The sequence below is a fragment of the Phocoena sinus genome, chromosome 8 (assembly GCF_008692025.1).
Source record: "Phocoena sinus isolate mPhoSin1 chromosome 8, mPhoSin1.pri, whole genome shotgun sequence".
Taxonomy (NCBI): Eukaryota; Metazoa; Chordata; class Mammalia; order Artiodactyla; family Phocoenidae; genus Phocoena; species Phocoena sinus.
Window position 1 is genome coordinate 85408309 of NC_045770.1, and position 24946 is coordinate 85433254.

General features: G+C 36.5%; 1 protein-coding gene across 4 annotated transcripts in view; it reads right to left on the bottom strand.

Annotated features, from left to right (window-relative positions):
- Positions 1 to 2610: 2610 nt before the first annotated feature.
- FBXO3 (F-box protein 3) overlaps positions 2611 to 24946 on the bottom strand; it is a 32289-nt gene continuing 9953 nt past the window's right edge. For 2 of the 4 annotated variants that reach the window (XM_032640232.1, XM_032640235.1), the window contains 8 exons: positions 19388 to 19502; positions 17665 to 17869; positions 16053 to 16098; positions 13111 to 13195; positions 12143 to 12265; positions 10735 to 10850; positions 8899 to 9089; positions 2611 to 3747 (listed from right to left, as the gene is read on the bottom strand). In XM_032640232.1, coding sequence (XP_032496123.1) covers positions 3571 to 3747; positions 8899 to 9089; positions 10735 to 10850; positions 12143 to 12265; positions 13111 to 13195; positions 16053 to 16098; positions 17665 to 17869; positions 19388 to 19502 — 1058 coding nt within the window. In that variant the 3' untranslated portion in view covers positions 2611 to 3570. Of the gene's footprint in view, positions 3748 to 5129; positions 5321 to 8898; positions 9090 to 10734; positions 10851 to 12142; positions 12266 to 13110; positions 13196 to 16052; positions 16099 to 17664; positions 17870 to 19387; positions 19503 to 24946 lie in introns of all 4 variants that reach the window. The other 2 variants (XM_032640234.1, XM_032640233.1) reach the window with 2 other exon arrangements.

Consider the following 24946-nt stretch of genomic DNA (forward strand, 5'->3'; position numbering starts at 1 on the left):
CGGCTTAAAGAGGGCCATACAAGGGGGAGTGGGAAAAGCAGGCCAAAAGTACAGGTCTTTCTCCAAGAGATTGACCTCTATTGGGGACTGTGAGACTCCTTGAGGATCAGGGTAAGAAGGTATTGCATCTCAGGACTGCTCATGTTGAATCGGGAGCGGAGGAACCCATGACAAAGTTCAAGCAGGGGAAATCATATGACAACTGATCATGACACGTGCCTTCTACCATGATCCTCTGATGGCTTTGGGATGTCAGGGAATGAATTTCATTTGGTGGTGCCTTAATCTTGGTTTATCTCTATACAAACTGTATTCTCAAATCAGAAAGATTGGCTTTGATATTTAAAGTGTGTCTGCTTAAATCAGCTAATACATGTGTTTCCTATGATAGCTTTACAAAGCTCTTCCACATGCATTTTCTATGCATCCTATAAGCTCTTCCCTCCTTTAAACTCTCTTGGGTTCTGAGATGCCACTCTCTCCTGGTTTTGCGTCCAGTTCCTTGACCTTTCGGTCTTGAGATTCTTTTGTGTGTGTGTGTGTTTTTTTGCGGTCCGCGGGCCTCTCACTGTTGTGGCCTCTGCCGTTGCGGAGCACAGGCTCCGGACGCGCAGGCTCAGCGGCCATGGCTCACGGGCGCAGCCGCTCCGCGGCACGTGGGATCCTCCCGGACCGTGGCACGAACCCGTATCCCCTGCATCGGCAGGCGGACTCCCAACCACTGCGCCACCAGGGAAGCCCTCGGTCGTGAGATTCTTTTCCATTACCCCCTCATAGTGTGGTGTTGCCAGGGTTGGACTGAGAACTGTGGCTGTATGTTTTCCCTGGGAGACTATAGTGCACCCACTGTTTTACCTTGGGAATACAGTTGGCCCTCCATATCTGTAGGTTCGGCCAACCAACTGCAGAATATGCAGTTACCAAGGGCTGGCTGTATGACACCATTTTATATAAGGGACTTGAGCATGTTTTGGTATCTGTGGAGGTCCTGGAATAAATCCCCTGCAGATACCGAGGGATGACTGTATGTATGTTTGCAGATGATTTGCAAATCTGTATTCTCCAGTCCCGACCACTCCCTGGATCTTCATATTCATATCCAACTGATTACTGGACAACTCCATTTGTATGTCCCACAGACACCTTGAACTCAAAATGTGTCCAAATGTTCCACTGCTTTTCCTGCAATTTTTTTTCATAAATGAAGCCCCGTACCTGGAATCAACTTCTATTTCTTCCACTCCTACACAGGCAATTACCAACTCCTGCCTATTTTATCATTTAGCTACTTCAATTTCATCCTCTCTTCACTCTACTCCTACTGATACTGCCCTAATTCATGCCTGTAGCATGTCTTACTTGGGCCATTACAATTCCTTCATACCAGGTTTACAGGCTGCCCATGTTAATACCTGCATCTCTTGCCCCTTCTCTACTTTTGCTCCTGCTGGAGACCTGGCTGGTTTACCTCTCTCCAGCCTTATGATTGACTTTTTACTTTCCATTTAATTTTTCCCTTTTCTCATCATCCTTCCTGGAATACAATATGACTGCAGTTGCTATCTTGCAGTCATGAGGTGACCTTAAAGATTAAAGTCTGCTACAAATGGTAGAACAGGAAGATGGAAGGAACCTAGAATGTTGACACCATTGGGCCACCTTATCAGTCCTGAGCTAGTTACTTTCTACTTTTCACAAGAGAAAAAGAAAACCCTAAGCTATTTAAGCTCCGGTTTATTTACATATCTGCCTCATCCTGATACATCAAGCTTCAGACAAATGAGTAAAAGATAAGTGGTTTTCTGAATGGACCTAGGAGCCAGAAACGGGCTTCACTCCACCAAAAGCAGTCTGATCAACTGTTAGATCCGTTTTCTGTGTGAATACACATTCTTGCCAATGAAATAAAACACCTGAGGTTGTTATCAGCTAATCAATCACACCTTAGTAAGAAATAGAGACCATTCATTCAACATACTAAGAGAATGAATTCTGATGGAAGGATAAGCAAGCCTGAAGCATTCTGAGGAGCAAGGATTGGATGGGGTGGCAGGGAGATTTGGGACATCATGAGTACTCTGGGAACTGAGAGAAGAGAGGCCATTCTGAAAAAAGAAAGATGCAAAGAATGGCAAGGTATCCTGACTCCAGCTTTAACTTCCAACGTTAACTAGTTTTAATTAAACCACTACTTTACTGGGGAAGTTTATTTTTCAAAAAACCAGTGGGTTGATTAAAAAAAAAAAAGGGGATAGGCATAATAGATTTGGGAGCCTATTTAAAAAGAAATAAGCAGGAAAAACTACTTACTCCACTTCAGAACATTTTGACATGTGCCAGTATGAGAGACTAAGTTTGCCTTCATGGTCCCTGATGGGAGCTGCTTAATCCTGTATATACCTCCCTCTTCCTACAGTTTTCCCTACAAAAGAACTGTTCCTGGGGGAATTGCGAGGTGGAGTACATGACAGAGTATCATCAAAGCCAGGAAATGACTTTGAATGGGCCTCTGGCAATAGGCCAATGAGTTTTGATCTCATCTTCCATCTTAAGAGCAAAGGCTTATTAATATTAGTTTATGGGAAATAGGCAATTATACAAAATACAGGATCGGAACCAAAATATGTTTTCAAAATGTGAGTTTTTGACACTTGGAGGATTTCATTCCAAACTCTCAATTACATAATTACAAAAAAATCCATGTTTTAGGGAAACATACTTAATCTTAACTTAAAATTCATGTCACTTATCACAAAGTTAGACAGTCAAGTATATAGAGGGGAAACAAAACAGAAGCAGTATTTTCAAATTTAGACTACATGAGATATTGTGAAGAATCTTTTGTTAATAAGCAAAACAATACATACTTTTACACACTACACTTCAAAAATGATGCATCTGTGAACAACATGATAAAGGTCATAGTGTTGAAGACTTTAAGTTCAAGGTTGGCAGAGTTGAAGACTAAATTCAAGGTCAAAGTCATACTGATAGACTTTAAATTCAAGGTTGTTGTGATGAAAACTCTAAATTTAAGGACAGATTGTCTAAGAAAGGACAACTAGCATTCAAGCTATTTAGTCAATTAGTTCCCTGTGAGTACAAAATATATAGGACTCACTAAATGGATTAGCCTAATTACAAATTCTGTTCATTTCTAAATAACTTATGTCTTTTCACAGAATCATTCAGTCACACAGTTTCTCTCTATCCTTGTGTAGGTATTTCTGCTTCATTTTAAATCCTTATTCTACTCCCTCCCATTTCCATATTTTTATAAGTATAAAATATCTTTAAACAAAAAAAAGTCTGTTCCTTAGCTAGAGAACTATTCTCCCACTGACTTCTAGAAGAGGAAAAAAAGATTCCCATTTCCTCCTCTACCTCAAAAACACTAAGCAAACTCAAACAATCCAGCTCCTAAAGTAGTGTCATATAGAACCCAGGTCCTGGCACAATATTTCATGCTAGTTTTCCTGCTATAAGCTGAGAACAATTTAGTTATTTACATTACTGAGAAATCTATTTAACAGGCTGATTCACCCCGGGGCTTCCATCAGCAGAGGCTTGCTAAAAAAGGCGAGAGCAGCGGCGTCTCCGAATAGGAACATCAAAGACTCTCCTCCGTCTCTCCTCCTCGTCATCTTCATCAGATTCATCCATATCTGCCGAATCATCATCATCGTCTTCCTCCTCCTCCTCCTCCTCTTCCTCTTCCATCTCTTCATATTCATCAGGACCCATTTCCTTGAAAGAGAAAACAATCTTTTGATAAGAACTTCTATCAGTTTTTTAACTCTTATTTAATATAAGTTCTCATTTACCTAGAATCTAAACAACTGGGCATGCCAAATATGAATTTTTATAGACTTCTCAGAGAATGTTTATAGATTTTTAAAATAGAATTTTATAGCCTTTTATACATTTTCATAATGCACATGCTGATGCAAATTCTAGAGTATATATTCTATCACAAGTTTTAAAATGCTCAGTGTGGTTTTAATGGTAAATATATTTCATCAGTATAGTACTTATTTTTTACATGGTGGTTGGTAATTCACACAATGTAGCAAACAGACCACTCCTAACAACCCAAGATAAAATTTTACTGAACTTATTAGTGTACTGAATAACAATTCTTTATTAACCTACATGCTTACAGAAAAGAGGATCTGAAAATATTGCTAAGGTATGACCTCTACTGGTAAGTTTTATGTACTGTCAACAGGAGGTCTAAGAGATTTCTATTGAGCTCCTAGTATAAAGACAATCAGCATCGGTAGCCTCTGCTTTTAAATTAATTTGTTGAAGGCTCTCAGAATAAGGCAGTAGTGATGTTGAACATCCAATATCTGAACATCTCTTGAGAACTTCAGCTCCTTTTAAGCAGTGTCTCTAACTGAGTCTTGACCCATTCTGCTGTTGGTTTTCTCTCTCACACATTTGAAGACTCAGTGAGAGGACCTCCTGTATTGGACAGAATTCTGAACGGCAAGGAGGACCTAGCTGGTAATGTGGCAAGTGTTGGGAAACTTGGGATGTGATGGCAGCAAAAGTCCTTCCACCAAGGCTTTTATGGCATTGCATATACAGCATCCCACTACCCCGTGATCGAGTCTCTAACCACTCTCCCCTGTTCACTGCCCTCCAGCTACACTGGCCTCCGTGCAGTTCTTCAGACGTACCAAGCACATGAGTGCTTCAGCACCTCTGTACTTGCTGTTCTTCTGCTTGGAACACCCTTCAACCACACATCCACCCAGCTCCCTCTACTTCCTTCAAGTCTGAACTCAAATGTCACCAAGGCCTTCCCTGACACATCTTTATATCAGAACAACCCAACAGTATACTTCTTAGCTCCCTTACTCTGATTTTTCTCCCAGAGCACGTATTACTACTTGACATAAGTGAGGAGTGTGTATTTGCTACACTTTGTCTCTTCCAACTAGAATGTAAATTCCAAGCCAGAGATTTTTTTTTTAATCTCCTCAACTTTCTTCTTTTTTTATTTTTATTGAGGCATAATTGACATACAACATTATATTGGTTTCAGATGTACAACATAATGATTCAATATTTGTATACATTACAAAATGATCCCCACAATAAATCTAGTTAACATCCATCACCTTACATAGTTACAGGGCTTTTTTCTTGTGATGAGAACTTCTAAGATCTACTCTCTTAGCAACTTCCAAATATGCAGTACAGTGTTATTAACCATAGTCGCCATGCTGTACATCACATCCCTGAAGGCAGAGATTTTGATTATATCGTTCACTGCATTTTCCCCAGCACCTAGTAGGTACTCAATAAATATCTGTTGAGCAAGCAAATTAATTAACGTGGGGGAAAGGAAATGTCCTTTAGAATTTGTCAAAGGAACTGTCACTTGGGATTTATTATAACACTAACGACAACAATCAGAGAAAATATACATAACTATATTTCATTACTTTATCTTTTGATTTTTTTAATCTGGGAAATAAAAACTTTAAAATTCAGTAGAAGGTACAAAAGGGGGAGAGGATTAAGGCTTAGGAAATTCTGAAACATTAAATCCAGGTAGTATGATTATTAATTGTCTTAAGGAAGAAAACAGAAAAACTGTTAAAGAAATCAATGTAGCTAAAGAGGGAGATTGCTGATGATCTCAGACAAAAGTGTACATATACAAACAGTAGATGGAAAGAGGAACACACAGACAAGAATGGAAATAAATAAGCAGCAGGAGCCTCTAAAGTGTCCAAAAACAAACTACCTAGACCAAGAAAAGGCTTAAGACCAACCAAAAAATGTTTTATAGCAACATTCAAAGTATAAAGCAAAAGGAAGTATTAAGTATGATAATATATGGCTAGTGGACAAATAAGGGGAACAACTCAACTTCCATATCAAAAAAACTAATTTTTAAACAGGAAAGGTACAATACAAATAAACACAATACAAATACAATCCCCACTGCCTCTTTCATGTTGATTAGAAATAAGTCCAGAATTCTCATTTCATTTTATTGAGTTCTCATCCTCGAGAAAGAGAAAACATTTTCCACAAGGCAGATCAAGATTTTATATGCTTCTTTGTGGTTGGGAGGAAACTAAAACTCTTAAGTAAGAACATAGTTAAGAGAGGGTCGAACATGTAATGAGTTGTATTATTGTAATTTGAAATTATAAATTTAAAAATTTAAAACTTTAAAAAAGGAGTAATATTATAAAACTTCTCAGTTTTAATTTTTAACATGATAAATGTCATATAACCCATAAAAGCAAGAGTTCTTTGGAGTCCTCAATAACTTTTAAGAGCTGAAGGGGATCATGAGATGGAAAAGTCTGAGAACTATTGTCCTTAGATAAAAACTACTCTATCCCCACCCTAACAAACATTGAAAACAAGCCTCAACAGGATCGACTGACCCAATAGTAACTGTGCAAACTACCTGTGCAAACAAATGTCAACACTCTTTACGCTTTAGGTCAGGAATATATAGCAACTTTAGGGCAAGGAATATTGCCATAGATAGAGATTTTATAACAATAAAAGAAGCACTTCATTAAAAACATGTAACAATACTAAACATATTTGCATATAATTAAAATACATGAAGCAAATTAAAAAGAGAATAAAAATTCAGAATTAAAAAAATAGACAAAACTGTAATTATAGTTGGAGATTACAACAATCATCTCTCAGAGAACACACACACATACAAAGGATCAGTAAATATATAGAAGACTTGAAAAACAGTCAACCAATTTGACTTGCCATTTATAGAATTAATATTCCCCCAAATATCAGAACATACATTCTTTTCAAATACACAAGGATCATTTACCAAGATAGACCATAATGCTGGGCCATAAAACATTTAAAAATATTGAAATTATACACAGCGAGTTCTCTAACCATAACAAAACTAGAAATCAATAACCAAAAGGTAACTGGAAAAGCTCCAAATGTTTGGAAATTCATACATTTCTAGAAAAGACATAGATCAAAATTAAATTACAAAGGAAATCTGAGAATATTTTGAATTAAATGTTAATAAAAATAATGCATCAAAATTTGTGAAATGTAGCTAAAACAGTGCTTAGAGAGAAGGTCTAAAATCAATAATTTAAACTTCTACCTTAAGAAGTAAAAAAAAAAAAAAAAAAGCAAATTAAGCCCACAGTAAGTGGGAGAGAAATAATGATAACTCCAGAAATCAATGAAATAGAAAATGAACAAATAGAGAGAAACAGTGAAACCAAAAATTGTTCCTTTAAATAATCAAGAAAAGTGACAACCCCCTGGCTAAGATGATGAACAAAAGAGAAGATGTACATTACCAATATTAAGAACAAAACACTACATATAACTATAGCTCTTACAGCCATTAAAAGGATATCAAGGGAATACTGCAAATAACTTTTATGCTAATAAATTCAACATTTAGACCAAATGGACAAATTCCTTGAAAGACACAAAATTACTGAAAGTGAAACACGAAAGGGAAAATATGAATATTAAAGAAATAAAATTCATATCTCAAAATGTTCCAACAAAGAGAACTCCAGCCCAAGATGACTTCACTGATAAATTGTATCAAACATTTAAGGACAAGATGATACCAATCTCATACAGAAATGGGGCTAGTCAAAAATGGAAGACTGTTATAGGAAGTAGCAAATTTACAGTATTGGAAATATACCACTGGGAGGGAAGCTAAACTTCACTTCTAAACCCAGGCTGTAGACTCTTTTCACCAGAAATACCACAAGTATAATGGCCTAAAGTCTCATCATCATCCTTCTCTTTCCAAACTGAAGTTGTGAATGTATCCACTCTAAGTCAGATTAATATCATGTCTATCTTCCCAGACTTCCATTAGACCCACCCATCAGGGTCATCCCAGGAGCTAGAGGGCTCTTTATGAACATTTGACACCTATGACTTGATTATATTCTGGGTATGCAATTCATTATTTATTCCTATTGTATAACTCAAGTGTCATAATTTTCTTTAATCATTTTATAGCCTGTAAGATTGGGGTTACTGCTATACCTGTCACCCTAGAAATGAGATTTCAAAAAAACAGCTAGTTGACTTAGGAAATGATCCCAAAGAGAGACTACTAAAAGTGCAAGTCTACCCATTAAATCTTCTTTGTAATGATTTTATAGGATATTTATATTATTTTTAAAAATTGGGAGTTTTAGCAAAACCACTGTAAGAAATTGCTTCCCCAGTCTTAATGAAATAAAATAAGGGCGATTCTAACTGGTCTAGTGTGGTGATTCTCATTAGGCAACAAAACTGTTTTTGGAAGCTGGAAAAGACACTGAAACTTTGAAACCAATAACTACTTTATATGATACTGTAATGGTGGATACATGTCATTATACACACATTCAAACCCACAGAATATGCAACACCAAGAGTGAACCCTAATGTAAACTATGGACTTTGGGTGCTAATGATGTGTCAATGTAGGTTCACCAGCTGTAGCAAAGTTACCACTCTGGCGGGAGATATTGATGATGGGGGAGTCTATGCATGAGTTGAAGCAGAGGGTATATGGGAAATCTCTGTACCTTCTGCTCAATTTTGCTGTGAATCTGAAACTGCTCGAAAAAATAAAGTCTATTTAAAACAAACAAACAAATAAAAACAACAACAAAAACATAACAGCAGAGTTACTCTGATTGAAGAATCTGGAGCCTAGTTTACTTACTGTCCACCCCCCCAACATATTCACACATCTCCCCCTCCCTCCAAAGATATTTCCCTCAAAATCTCTAGGGTTCTCTGAAATACCATTTACAAACTATCTGTCTGGGTAATCAACAAAGACCCTCTGTGGAGTTCATTCTACAAAGTCATGTAAAAGCAGCACCAGAGGAAAATTTAACCTACCAATCGAGCTATAGACACCCTGAATGTCGGACATGCCATATGGAATCGGGGAATGGCAACATTAAAGATCTTGTCTTTAAAGTAAAGGAAATGGAAGGTATAATATCCTTCCATATAGCCTGATGTTGTAGAGAATGTGGTACAACTTGTGTATTCATATACCCGGCCTGGGCTGATGATTGGAAATTCACCTGCAGAGAAAACAGTAACAATAAATTAAAGTATAATACTTAGTTCTTCATTATAGCAAACACGATATGTCCTCTTTAAACTATATTAAAGAAAATGCATAATTAGAAAAGATCTAAAAGGAACTATAACAAAATGTTAATATTTTAGGATGGGATTATGAGTATTTTGACATTTTTTTGTACTCTCCTAATTACCTATAGTGTGTTGGGGGTGGGGGGGGTGATATCCAGTAGAATGAAAATTAAAAAAAGAGAGGGGGGCTTCCCTCGTGGCGCAGTGGTTAAGAATCCAACTGCCAATGCAGGGGACACGGGTTCAAGCCCTGGTCCGGGAAGATCCCACATGCCGCGGAGCAACTAAGCCCGTGTGCCACAACTACTGAGCCTGTGCTCTAGAGCCCGGGAGCCACAACTACTGAGCCTGCGCTCTAGAGCCCACAAGCCACAACTACGGAGCCAGCATGCTGTAACTACTGAAGCCCGTGTGCCTAGAGCCCGTGCTCTGCAACAAGAGAAGCCACTGCAATGAGAAGCCTGCGCACCGCAACAAAGAGTAGCCCCTGCTCACCGCAACTAGAGAAAGCCCGTGTGCAGCAAGGAAGACCCAACACAGCCAAAAATAAATAAAATAAAATTAATTTATAAAAAACTAATTTAAAAAAAAGGAGTGGCATTGAGGACACAATCTTTAAGACACTGGTAATAAAAAGTGTCACATATTCTAGTTCAAACAGAGATAAGGATAATCTAAATGTTTAAATGTAGCAAGAGACTAAAACATAAAACTCTGAAGATGCATCTTAAGCATTTAGCCCAGACAAAATGGCAGTCACAAGGGAAAGGTTTTATACCAATAGACAAAATGACAGAAAAAGAATTACAGCTTTAATAAAATTCTTTAATATCCAGGAAAAATTCCTTAAAAAGACACGTAGAATATGAATCTATTTGTGGCAATTAGTTACAACAACTTCAATTTAAACTGAATTCTACATATGCTTAGGACCAATAACAAAAGCGCATAGCTTAAACAGTATTATTTTCCTGAAGTACACATATAAAACGTGAAGAATCTGAGGTCTCATAAACTTATGATAAACATAATTTTTTAAAAAGCCAAATGTCAATGGTAATCAGAGGCTAGAGATGATTGAAATCAAAAAACAATAAAATCTGTGCTACTAAGTTTAACATTTCTCCTGAAGTTTCAAAAAGATGACCAATATGAAATTTATTTTCTCTTTCTGCCGTACACCCTGTAACCCTAGAGAATATGATAATGAATAATTATCCAGCTAAGAAAATAAAGCAGTTAAGAAGGAAAAGCAAGAAACCCGCGTGATCTACAGAAGGGAAATTCAATCCCTGAATAATTGAGTTTGCTATAATTTTAGAAAAGTTCATGTTTCAGGTACTAAACTGATAAAATAATGACCTTTACACATTATATTTATGAAGCAAAATATTGTAGTTAGGAGAAAAATTCAGAATCTATGATATCTTTCACACTGAAACACAGCTATTAAAAAGATGCAGTCTTATCCACTAACTACATCATGCATTTGCCAAGCTATGTATCACATATATACCCTCCAAAATGTTTTAGAAGCAACTGATGTATAAACCCAAATCTTGGGATACATACCAACTACTCCAGGTCCTTGAACTTCTTCCACGTCACCTTTAGCATTTGTTATTCTCCAGTAGCGACTGTCTAACTGACATGCCTTCTCAGGAAGTGCATCTTTTGACATTTCAATCCTGGAGAAGAGAATGGAGTGGTAGAGACACGTTGGTTTTTTCTGTTTAAGAGCTACAGTATTTTGAGCTAAGCCAGTGAAAGGGATTTCCAAAGGAAATTAAGAAACCCAACCCAAAGTCTGTGTAAATCATCTCTTCCTGTAAGTTTGCAAAGATTCTGGCCTAATTAGCTGGACTCCCCCACAGAAATGGTTTCATTCAATTTACACACTTGACTTTCATTTAGGATTTAACAATAGAATGGGCAACATAAAAATTTACAAACATAGTGGTGACAACAATCTTTTGCTGTTCAAATAAAGACCAATGTGGGAAACACTTTCTAGAATATGGTGCCATGAAAAACTTCTGTTCTAAAAAATGGAGTCTTTTCTTTCACTACAAGGCTATACAGCCCTTTTCTCCATTAGCTTCTAGAAAGCTCAGAGCAAAATGTCACTATTTCGTGCATCTACTATTTAGTTACTGGGGTTATACCTTGACTCTGTTTTCCAATACTATTATTTCCCTCCTTTTTCTGAGACTCTGATTTTCATTTAGAATACCGTATAAGCATGTGTAGGTATTACTATTTTAAGCTTATCTCAATCCTAGGCAGGATTAAATTAAACAATTAAAACAACATTCATCTGAATATGTGTAACTGGACATATCAAAGGCTTCATACAATACCAAAATCCTAGAATGCTTTCTGGTTAAGTATACATTATTATTTCTAGTAATGTATATATGCATGTATATGTATTTTTTGAAAATATATATCATAAAGTATTTAAAAATATGTCTAAAAACAAAGCATTCTTAATCCCTTAGGGCAATGAGTTATCTTTACCTCACAGTACAGAGTACTTCTAATTAAAGTGTATTTAATATTTGTTTTTTATTTAACCAAATCCAGGGCTTGCTCAGCACTATGTCTAATATACAGGCTGTACTCAATAAATATTTATTACACTTTTAATTAAATATAGACAGGCAAGATAAAACTGAAATGCATCGTTTTATCTTGGGCAATTTCATAGCTTTCAGAACGCATTATAACTCTAATACTGACCTTTCACGATGATTACAGCTTAGTGGTCCACCTCTCAAAGTACCTGGCACAAAAGTTGATACAAACTCAAGGTGCTTTACAAACACTATATTATAGAAAATTTGTTTGTTATCCACCTACTTCCACACTTTAGCCAGAAGCTGCCTTTCAGAATGTGTTTTTATATCATGTCAAATGGGGTGATAACAACACATCCATAAGGTATATCCCAAAAGGCAACCCCATTTAAAATTCTCACCTGATTCGGTATGTGAAGAAATAGTGGGGTGGATGTACAGAGCTCAGTTCTGGCAGAAACGATGTGGAAACTGAAACTGTAATATCCCCAGTCGTTGCTACACACTCTGCATCATGAACATATCTAGGTAATTTTAAAAAATTAAACATTTTTTAATCAACAAACATCAATTCTGTAAGATAAAAGATTTAAAGATTCAATGCAAAATAGTTTATATTTTACTTTACGGTAAAAACAAATTTAAATCATATTTGGCACCTCAAAGGTATAGTTATTAAGCTTAAAAGAACAAACAAACTAGAAAACCTTGAAGACTCTGAATCAATAATGATAGCAGTCAAGGTTCAACCAGTGGTTGACCAGTGGTTCAAATAATGGATCAGTAACTAACTTGGAAACTAAAAAGAGCTTATTTCAGTCTTTAGAGCTAAGGAAACTTTTGGAACATCTGAAAACCCAGCTATGCCCTATACACAGTGACTCTGACAAGAAAAATGTGTTAGTATTGTTATTCTAGAGGCCTCTAATGTATAATTAACGTATCATTTCTGCCAACTGGACTACTGTGAACCAACCTCTAGTTCCATCTATAATACCTGAGTGTTCCATTTAGAGATAATGACTAATATTTCCAGGAGCTAATAGTTACTGACTTGCTATTCACAGTAAATCTGTTATTGGCAACAGCCTCCCACTCCACCGCCAAAAAAACCCCACAACTATGTAACTACTATAAAGCCACAGCTTCTAAATCAAAATCAGTTTTTTCTCTTGATTCTTCAAGATGAAAAAAATACTGGCTGTTCAACTGTTTGGATGTGTTGGCTTTAAAGTGAGAATAAAATAGTGAGACTTAAGATGAGAGGTTCTGTTATTAACCTTCAGGGGAAACTTCATCTCATGATCTGTAACTGATGTTTTTTTCTGATTTATAATCATTCCAATCCATAAAGCCCCAAGTGAAATACCTGAAAATTTGGTCTCTGATGATAGGGAAGCCACCTGATACAACATTGTTGACATAAGAAGTAAACCAGTCAGTAAAAGTAGCACCTGTAAAAAAGGAAGGGGAAAAAAAAGAGAAAAGGACAAATAGGTTTTTTTAAATTTATACAGGAAACAAGGGGGAAAACGACAATTTCTCTATGCTTAATAGTGATATCTAGTGATGCCAAAACTAGAAATATTTATATATACCATTCTACTAATCCTTTATTAGGTAAATTTCTATCCTCAGTTCTATCAATCTTATTCCAAACTACCTTGCTAGGGAATCCTCCGACTACCTTCAAACTACTTTTTACACTTAAAACTAAATAGTTGACTTTTAAACTTTAATTTGTTCTGGTACAAGAATGAAAAGCCTTCTGTCTATAATTTCTGGAACATATAGAACAAAGGAGATATAGCTATGTCTAGGAAGAAACTACAGAAAACGTATCAGCACCTATCCTCATATGATCAGGGTACATCCCTGGTCCAGGCACATCCTGACTCATGCACAAAATTCTGGCAGAAGCCAGGATCAGTCTGGACATCTAATAGGGGTATAGCACTGTGGAGTTCTGGGCATCAGGCCAATCCCAAAGTAGCCCAGTTGCATTACTACAGATTCAAATGTACAGCGGTCCTCCATATTCTCAGTGACCAGCTCAACGCAGAGAAGAATGACTGGGATAGTCCAGTCCAGACCATATATCCGTGACCTAGTGACTGGATCAATAACAAGTATTTACATGAATTATGTTGCCTCTTGTGGGTAATACAACATAACTTTCTCAGACCCCCATCATTTACTGTTAATACAGCTCAGTGCCTAACACATACTAGTCCCTTAATCAATGTTGTTTAATGAATTTCTTCATAATCTTGTTTCTATTAACCCAGTTCCTGTTCTCCGCCACACTGAAAGTCAGATGCTAAATTTATAGTATGTATTTACTTATAATTCTATTTAGGGAATGACTGAAGATACAATTTAAGCTTGAGTCTGAGAGTATACAGCTTTAAAATTTTAAAGGTATCAACTGACAGAAGGTAAGCTACAATAGTTTACTCTTTTTTCAATGCCTATTAATGGCCCACTCTAACCCTTTATTAAATGCTACTTTATTCAAATGATCACTGATCATCTTCTATCCACTTTGAGCTAGATATTAAGGGGCCACATGAATGTTTTTAAATTCATAGAAGGTACAATTTTCTGTTTTGAGAACTAGCAGTTTCCCTGCAGAGTTTAAAAAATCATTTTGTAAATTTCATGAACTAAAATGTTATATAAGAAAAAAGAAATTTCTTATGATTTACATGAAAAAAGAAATTGGCATGGTGTATTTTAATGTGCCTTAATTTATTACAACATATACCGAAGTGTGTTCTTTAAAATAAGGATAAAATTTTCCATGCAGCCTTCACCACTAAACTTATCTGCACATAGATTCCAGTTTTCTTAAATATGTATTAATAATTCACTGAATATCAGGAGATTCCGTCTTACGTTTTACCAAAAATTCCAAGAAAGTCAAACTTAGTTGAATTAAGATGTAATTTATATGTTCTACAGTAATTTACCTTTTAAAGTAAGCCCATATCTTGCAGTTCCTTTGAGAGTATTGGGGTTTTATCAAGGTAGTGTAAAGGCAGATCAGATGCTTTCTCATCTTTCCTCCCAGCACTAACTTCTCACCTCATTTCTTCCAGTGCATCTCAAATCTTTTGCTTTACTCTCTCATTCTAGGAGAAACCCCAACTCCCAGAAGAGTATTCTCAGACCTTTGTACTCTGCTGTAGTGGTGGGGTCTTCCACACCATGTCAGACCAGCACCAAACTAAGACTAAGAAACTCACAGAGCCTAGCCGGCAGCTTACCTTAGAGCTCAGGCAGACTTTAGTTTATAGACTGAGCAGCACCACTGGGCTAGAGCCAGGACGATCATGTTCTCAGAGTATGTGCCACCCAGAGAAGCCAAAGAGGGCAACGAGCAAGGGCGGAACCCCCAGAGGGTGCTTAACTTAGATACCACAGACCACAGGAATCAGGGTTAGCTGAAGGCTAGGAACCAAGCTTAAAAGTGTTTTATAACTGACTGCGCAGGGGTGAGAACTTCTTGATATTGTGAAGTATGCCACAAACCTAGAATATGCCGTAGTTTGAACGCACAGAGACTTATACTCTGTTCAAGGTTCCAATTAGGAGATACAATTTAATACAGATGCCTTGGCCTGCAAGATCCTTTTACTATTAATATATAATGATGTTTAATATGTTCCAGAAATGCCTTTAAAAAGCAGCATGGATAGTCAGGAAGCTTCTCTTTGTCTTCTATGTGAGCAAAATCTAAGCAAAACAAGAATGGATGAATAGCACAGGGGGGAGCTGCTCTTGAATACAAATTGAATTGTTCTCAAAATCCTATGAGAAATACGCTTTTCAGGCCAAGAAAAACCAGGTGTGCCAAGCAGTTTATAAGGCCCAGTTTATTCTGGTCTCTGAAGACTGCTGGTCTGAGGTCTCTGGTGTGACATCAGTATTTTACTATAGCACTGGCACCAGAAGAGAAAAAGTGTAGTTATTTTATGTATCTATATCTCTAATTATGTATTGATATGATCAATGGAAAATGCATGTGTGTGTAAGGGAACTATATACACATTCTTAGCAATTCTATACATTTCACTGTTCTATAGCAGAATCCTAAGAGCACAAGGTTGTATATGGCACAGCTTTTTTCCAAACGGAAACCCAAGTCAAATAATGTACAAGGGCTATTCTAATGAGAACCTAGTTATAGTACTTTATGAACCAGCAAGCTTTAAGAAATACAAATATAAAATTGCCAGTTGATCAAGTAACAGAAAAGTTTTTACCAACTTAATTTTTTCGACCAGAAAGAAGAGACTTTTCTCTTACCTATGATAAACATGTCAATAGCAGCTGGATTCCGAGCCATTTGGTCCTAGGTGAGAAAAAGAATATTGTAATCAAGGAAAATACATTTTACTTAATTCCCCATTGTTCACTACCTGTATCCTTCTCTGGGGACAAGACAAAACAGATAAAAATAACTTAAGTGCGCTAACCAATACTCGGACATTCCTCACACTTCTCAGTTTCTGCTCTTATGATTTCTATATTTAGGCTCTTCCTATTAGTTACAATGAACTAATAAATGATCCTTCAAGAAAACAATTAGGACATTAAAACTGTGAGAAGACACATGGCCTATGAACCCAGAAGACAGGGCTTTGAATTCAGTCAAGGGACCTGAACAGTTCTAGATTAGTCTCCTCTCCCAGTAAATGGAGAGACCAAGTCATCATCCTACAACCTTACAGAGCTATCAAGTCAAAAATGAGATAAAAGATGTGAAAATGCTTAGAAAAAAAATTAAAAGCTATGCAAGCTCTTTAAATAATTTAAATGTTATATGGAGTCACATGTTTCAGATAACTATGAATTTTTTTTTAAAATAAATTTATTTATTTATTTTTGGCTGCATTGGGTCTTCGTTGCTGCACGCGAGCTTTCTCTAGTTGTGGCGAGCAGGGGCTACTCTTCGTTGCGGTGCACAGGCTTCTCATTGCGTTGGCTTCTCTTGTTGCGGAGCACAGGCTCTAGGCGCGCAGGCTTCAACAGTTGTGGCACGCAGGCTCAGTAGTTGTGGCTCACGGGCTCTAGAGCGCAGGCTCAGTAGTTGTGGCGCATGGGCTTAGCTGCTCCACGGCATGTGGGATCTTCCCGGACCAGGGCTCGAACCCGTGTCTCCTGCATTGGCAGGCGGATTCTTAACCACTGTGCCACCAGGGAAGCCCCTGAAAAATATTTTCTATTTAAGTTCACATCTAGGCAAAAATGAAAGCAGAAGGTCTGCAACTGAGGAATGACTGAGAACTGAAGAAATAAGAATGAAACCAACTGCCATATTTTCTGTGCTTACATTAAAATCATAACAAAATCCTCTTAAAAAAGATCTACATTTTTCAACAACTCAAATACCTACTGAAGAAAGAGTTTAGAAAGTTTCTATTGCACTCAGAACTTGAATCCAAAGCGAATGATGATGGATGATGTCCAAAAGCTAAAGTTAGAAATTTATATTACAATTAATCACTTCAACGAAAAGCTCATTCATTTTTCTTTTTTTCATAACAGCTTTATTGGACTATAATTGCTTTACAATGGTGTGTTTCTGCTGTATAACAAAGGGAATCAGCTATACATATACATATATCCCCATATCCCCTCCCTCTTGCGTGTCTCATTAGTTTTTCTTAAACTTAAAATGTCCTAATACAAATCACAGCTTCCCTCTGTATGCATGCTAATTTTAAAAGAAAATGCTAATTTTCTTTTAGCACTCCATGCCATTATATCAGAATATTAGCCCTCTAGTTAGATCCGTCTATAATCAAATTGCATAATGCTCTATACCCATTCTACAACCCTGAAAATTCTTAATGCACATTTTATACAGCCATCAGAACACATCTTAAAGGCACATTTAAACATGCTTCCTACTTACTGGACACTGGTAGAAGACTTCATTTTTGTTTCGGCCCTCCGCAGCTTCCACTGCTATGTACTGACTCAAACCAGTGTGTATGCAAAAAGTTAAAGGCAGACAGTATTTCAGTCCCTGTCTCTGCTGGAAGCCTCCAGCAGCCGTGTCGACGTCTAGCAAATCCTCAGAACGATAGTGATTAGACAGTGCCATGCTTCCCAACAACCTGAGAACATAGACTCAAAAATTTAGTCAACTGCCATCTTTTTGATGAATAATAAGTTCACATTGACAACTTTATAAGAACGATTAACATGTCAATTCTAAACCAGGAATACCCCAAACACTACAATTTCTGCATATATTAAATTCAAACTCTTGAGTGGAAAGATTCTGATTTAAATTAAAAGCCTAAATGTCTAAACTGTCTAAATGCCAACCTTTTAAAAAGAAAAATAGTTTTATTGCTTTCAAAACTCTATCTTGCCATAATTTGCCAGTGTTTTGCTATATATATATGTATGACTAATTTCATGTTTAATGTTCTCTCTGATACCTTCATCTTGATACAACCTTTAGCTTACATTATCCTACCAGGCAGTATAAATGGAAATCAGCTTAATCCTTGTCCAAATTTTCATAAACTTGGGATGTATGGGGTCTAAACTCATACGTATGAGAACAACACAGGTGTTGGTCCTTGATGAGAGTCTCATCCTAAGTCTCACTGTTTGGGCTGTGGGTAGATAAAAATCCCTGTGTTGCATGATCTGTTTGTCATGTCAATTCTGAGCAACGCTTAGTATAGTTCTCTCCTGTTGGTTCTTGAAATATGACAATTTTGTCAAGCTTCAGCTTGACGGGAAAACAGAATAGGAAAAAACCCAGTGATTTAGGCTTATCTAGTCCCAACTGCCCAACATTTGACTTCTGAATACTACCTTGTAACCTCAGTATGATCACCTCCTAGATTCCCTGTACTCACTCAACTCTGATCTGAAATGGTAACAGAGCCTCATATGGTTCTTCACACACAAAGAGATACCAAGTTCTAATAAGAACAATGCAAAGTTCTCCCTAAATTCCTATCAGTATGTCACAAGTGCAATGTCTCTGAAATACCTTAATTTCATGAGGGAACAAAGGGAGTAGAACCGTTAGAAGCATGTAGCTTTAAAAACTGTGAGTAAATTTGAGAGCTACTGCATGGTCTGCTTTTACAAAAGGTTCCACAGTGAATACTTCATATCTTTTAGAAGTAAGTTTAAAATAGGCCATTCAATTATAGACTATGCTCGAATAGGACAAAACTAATATTTTCTTTAGTTAAGTGTATGTAGCTCTGAACAAATTACTTTTAACGTGTATGATTCATAGAACTTATATCAAGCTTTCTAAAATACTTTACTTGGCCTGTAACAGGATAAACACTTCAAGGATTTGAAACAGGTTTAGTTAAATTTTACTTAAATTATACTCACACACACATCTCCTCTCCTGTCCTGTAGGCCCACCCCAACCATTTAACTGTAAAGATGTGTTGATAGAAACCATGTTTTTGAGACATTATCTATTTTGGTAAAATCAAATTCAAGCTATAGATTTTGTCTTATGGATTGTTATAAGGAACAGGAGGAAGTTCTTATACTTTTTAATCTGTTAAGAGTAACTACAAATACAATTTGTTTACATTCTAGAAAATAACTTGTATCATTAAAAATAACTCAAACAGTGAACATCTCACCCAGGAACCACTAACTTCTGCCCGTTGTGGATACGATATGAACATCGATAATCATCAGGAAGCTTGCAGCCAATCTGAGCTTCCACAGCATCTAGGTCTTCCTCTCGAGCACCCTCTGCAGATGCACAAAAAAGCAAATTATCAAGAAACCATAAGCCTTAAATCTAAGAAGAAATGCAATCTATCTGCTAGCCAATGATACAATCTTAGAGCAAGTGAATTCTGTCCAAAATGTACTTGCTGAAATATAGGGAAATGAATTGAAAATTCAGAGAAATATTATATCACTTTAGATTAGCTCTGACAGTTGAAGCACTGAGGAAGCAAATTTCTCAGTTTTTTCTCTCCATGGGGAAAACACTGGCACTAAGCAAAATATGGAATGGCAGGCACCAGTGAAATCCACAATAGTTTTTTCGCAGTACAATACAAACTTTAGAGCATAGCTCATTTTTCTTAATCTAATACACTCAAATTTCTCTATTTAAAAAACTCTCCAGAAGTTCTCTAAATAGATGTTGTTCAAGAGTGTTAACCTAGTCTCTTAATGGGAAATATAGGACATAGGTGTAGGTTCATGCTGTGAGGAGGCCATTACCTTGAATTTGATTTTCACGTTTATAAGCTTGCCATATATTCTAGTTTTAAAAAGCAGTAATTACAAATACTAAGAGAAGACATTCACTCCCAGCAATGGCCCACCAGGTTGTTGGACCAAACGTTTTGCTGAGAACTAGAAAAACTGAACAACAGAAAATTGGTTTCAAGGCTTTTGGAGAACCTCAAAGACAGTGAGAACTGGCAGGGGTGGGGTGGGGGAAGGTTGGTCCAGAAGAACAGGGAAACTGAGAGTTTAGCCAGGGCTTTGGAGCCACTTTGTCTCTGAGGCAACTGCCACTTCTGAAAGCAAACATGATGCTGAGAGGCCGAGAAGCTGAGCAAAGCTTTCAGCAGTACCACAGGGTTGAGAGAATTTTCCAAAACTGATGAAAACATCAAACCATAGATTTAAGAAGCACTATAAACCCCATGGAGAATCATTACAAAGAAAAACATTATCTAGACACATTACTGGAAAACTGCTGAAAATCAAAGACGAAGAGAAATCTTAAAAGCAGTCAGATAAGGGGAAAAGCCACAGTCATCTTCAGAAGAGCAACAATAAGACTTAACAGAACAATACAAGCTGGAAGAATGGTATCTTCAAGTGCTGACTAGAATTCTATATCCAGTGAATATATACTTCCAAAGTAAAGATGAAATAAATATATTTTTCAACAACAACAAAAAAATCTGAAAATATTCAGCAATAGCATTCCCTCGTTAAAAACAAAACAAAACAAAACAAAAAGGAATTCTCCAGGCAGAAGAAAAATTATCCGAGATGGAAGCATGAAGATTCAGGAAGAAATAAAGTGCAACCAGAAAAGGTAAATATTCAGGTAAATCTAAAATAATGTTGAACATGTAAAATAATAATAATGTTTTCAAGGATATAAAATATGTTGAAAACTAAAATCACAAAACTATAATACAAAAGACAGGAGGGAGGTAATTGAAATTAAAGTATTCTAAGGTTCTTTCATTGTTCAGGAAGTGGTAAAAATACTAATTTACAATAGACTTTAAGTCAGAGATACATGTTTTAATCTCTAGGCTAATCACTAAAAAAAAGTTAGATAAATAAGAAAGGAAAGGAAGTATGGAATAAAAGATAATTAAGAAGAATGCAAAAAAGGAATACCTGCTCAGGTGGCACCAATATAAAACAGAAACATGGTATATTTACACTCAAATGTATTAGTAATTACATTAAATATAAACAGACTAAATAATCTAATTAAAAGACAGACTAGATGAAAAACAAAACACAATCATATAGAAGAGGCACATCTTAAAGATGTAGATACAGAAAAGAAAGCTAAAATAGCTACTAAAATCATACAAAATAGACTTTAAGGCAAATAGCATTATTCGAGGTAATGGAGGACTTTTTGTAATGGCAAAAAGGTTAAATTCACTACACAGGTATTATAAGTTTAATTTTGTGCATCTAATGACACAGCTTCAAAATACTTTTTTTTTTTTTTTTTTTTTTTTGCGGTACACAGGCCTCTCACCGCCGTGGCCTCTCCCGTTGCAGAGCACAGGCTCCAGACGCGCAGGCCCAGCGGCCATGGCTCACAGGCCCAGCCGCTCCATGGCACGTGGGATCCTCCCGGACCAGGGCACGAACCTGCGTCCCCTGCATCGGCAGGTGGACTCTCAACCACTGGGCCACCAGGGAAGCCCCAAAATACATTTTTTTAAATGACAGAATTAAAATGGAAAAAATATATATCTGTAATCATAATGGGTGTATTAGTTTTCTACTGCCACAATATTAGCCGCTTAAAATAACACTCATTTATTATTTCACAGTGTCTGTAGGTCAGAATTCTGGACATGACTGAATTGGATCTTCTGCTCAGGTCCCACAAGGCTGGAATCATGGTGTTAACTGGGGCTGCTCGTGCACCTTATGCACCTTTTGGTTGGGGTTCTCTTCCAAATTCACTGGTTGTTGGAAGAACTCAGTTCTTTGTAGTTGCAGGACTGAGGCTCTCTACTCTTAGAAGCCACCTGCCATTCCTTATCACCTGGCCCTCTCCACAACGTGCCAGTTTGCGTATTCATGACCTGTAGGAGACACACCCAGGCTTTGAATCTCTCTGACTTCTGGAAGGGCCCAGTTCCTGTTAAGGGCTCACCTGATTGGGTCAGGCCTGCTCAGGATAATTTCCTTTTTGATTAATGATTAATTCAAATGCAACTAATTTGGGACCTTCATTACATCTGTAAAACCCTTTTGTCATCTAATATGACCTAATCACAAGACAGAAATCAATTATATCCATTGTACAACTCACACTCAAGGGGAAGCTATCATTATACCAGGCATGTACCACAGTGGGTGAGAATCTTGGGACCTATCTCAGAACTCTGCCTACCACAGTGAGAAATTTTAACATACCTCTCTCAGTAACTAACAGAACAAGGAGACCAAAAACCTCATTAAGAGTACAGAAGATTTGAACAAGATCAACAGTATTTGCCTAATCATATATATAGTACTAAATGGCAAGAATGGCAGAATATACATTCTTTTCAAGTATACATGGAACATTTGCCAAGATAAATTATATGCCGGACCACAGAACAAATCACAATAAATTTCAAATGACTGAACTCATATAGAGTATATCCTCTGATCATAGTGGAATTAAAATATAAATTACATTAATAAGATTACTAAAAAAGCCCCCAATGTTTAGAAATCAAGCAATACATTTCTATATAATCCATGGGTCAAAGAAGAAATCACAAAATATTCTGAACTGCATGTTAATGAAAATACAGCATATTAAAACTTGTGGGATGAAGTTAAAGCTATGTTTAAAGGGAAATTTATACCCCTAAATGCATTTGAAGAAAACAAGGAAGGCTGAAAAATCTATGATCTAAGTAATCATCTCAAGTCAGGAGAAAAGTGACAGTAAACTTAAAGAGAAGTAACCAGAGAAATTAATGAAATAAGAAATAAGATATTAACATAGAGAGGATTGACAAAGGCAAAAGTCAGTTCTCTGAAAAGACTAATAAAACTGATTAGCCCTTACCTAGCAAAACTGATCCAGAACAACAGAGAGAAAGCACAAATAATATAAGAAATGGAAAGGTGAAATCACTAGAGATCCAACAAGCATTACAAAGAGGATAATTATGAAAAACTTTATGGCAATAAATTAGAAAATGTAGATGAAGTAGACAATTTCCTAGAAAAACACAACTTATCAAAACTGACATAAGACTAAGTAGAAAATCTGAGTAGTCCTAAATCTGATAAAGAAATTGAATCCTTAATTTAAAACCTTCCCACAATGAAAACTCCAGGATTGAATGCCTTCACTGGTATATTCTACTAATCATTTAAACAAGAAATAAGACCAAGCTTACATAAACTCTTCCAGGGAACAGAAAAAGAGGCAACACTTCCCGACTTGTTTACAAGGCCAGCATCATCTTGATACCAAAACCTGACAAGAACATTGCAAGAAAGGAAAATTACAGGCCAAACTCTCTCATGAGCGTAGATGTAAAAACCCCAAATACTAGCAAATCAAATCCAACAATACATAAAAAAGATAATACATTCCAAGCAAAGTAGGTTTATTCCAAGAATGCAAAATTGGTTTAACATTCAGAAAATCAATCAATATAATTCAGAGCATTAACAAAATGAAGTAGAAAAATCATATGATAATGACAAGGCTGGAAAGGCATTTGATAAAACTCAATTATCTGTTTAAAGCACAAAAACAAAAAACCTTTTCCCAAACTAGGATCAGAAGGGACTTTCTTCAACATGCTAAAGAGTGTCTACTAAAAATCTACAGCAAACATCAGCTTTAAAGGAGAAATGTTGAAAGCTTTCCCTCTGCAGTCAGAAAGATAAGGATACTCACTATTATCATTTCTATCCAACACTGCACTGAAGGCTCTAGCCAGTTCAATAAAGCAAGAAAAATAAAGTAATGACATATAGGGATTGGAAAGCTAGAAATAAAACTATCATTCTACATCCTTGAAGAAAAGCAAATTAAAATCACCACTACACACCCACTAGAAGGGCTAAAATAAAAAGAATGACAACATTATTAAAGTGCTAGTAGGAATGTTAAGTGGTAAAACCACTTTGGAAAAATAACAGTATCTTCTGAAGTTTAATACAAGCACACTATACAACCCAGAAAACGCAATCCTAGATATTTACCTGATAGAAATATGCTCATATGTACATCAAAAATGATTTACAGCATTATTTGTAATAGTCAAAGACTAGAAACAACCCAAATATCCAACAACAATAGAATGAATGTATAAATTGTGGTCTAATCATATAACGGAGTATTTATGCTGTAACAAAAATGAACAAAATACTGTTACACACAACACTGCTGAATCTCACAAATGAAACAGAAATAATTCACACAAAAAACATACTTAATCATGCCAATTATATAAAGTTCAAAAAGAGAGAAAACTACTCAGTGGCATTAGCAATCAGGATAGTGGTTACCCGAGAAAGACGGAGGGTTCCAGGTACACATAATTATTCTACTTCTTGACCTGACGGGTGTTACAATGGGCATGTTCACCTTGTGACAATTCACTGAGTTGTACACTTATGATCTGTGCACATTTCTATAGGTTGGTTAACATCACTAGTGATAGGCTGTGGATATCACATACCCCCAGCTATGTGATGACACACCTCACCTCGCTGGTAACCTGAAAACACATTACTCCAGTCTAATCGTGAGTAATACTTTAGACAAAGTCAGTTTGAGGGACATTCTGCAAAATACCTGACCAGTACTCCTTCAAACTGTCAGCGGTGTGAAAGACAAAGAAAGACTGGGAAGTGTCCACAGACCAGAGGACACTAAGGAGACATGACAACTAACAACTAAATGCAATGTAGTATTCTGGATTGGATGCAGGAATTGAAAAAGGATT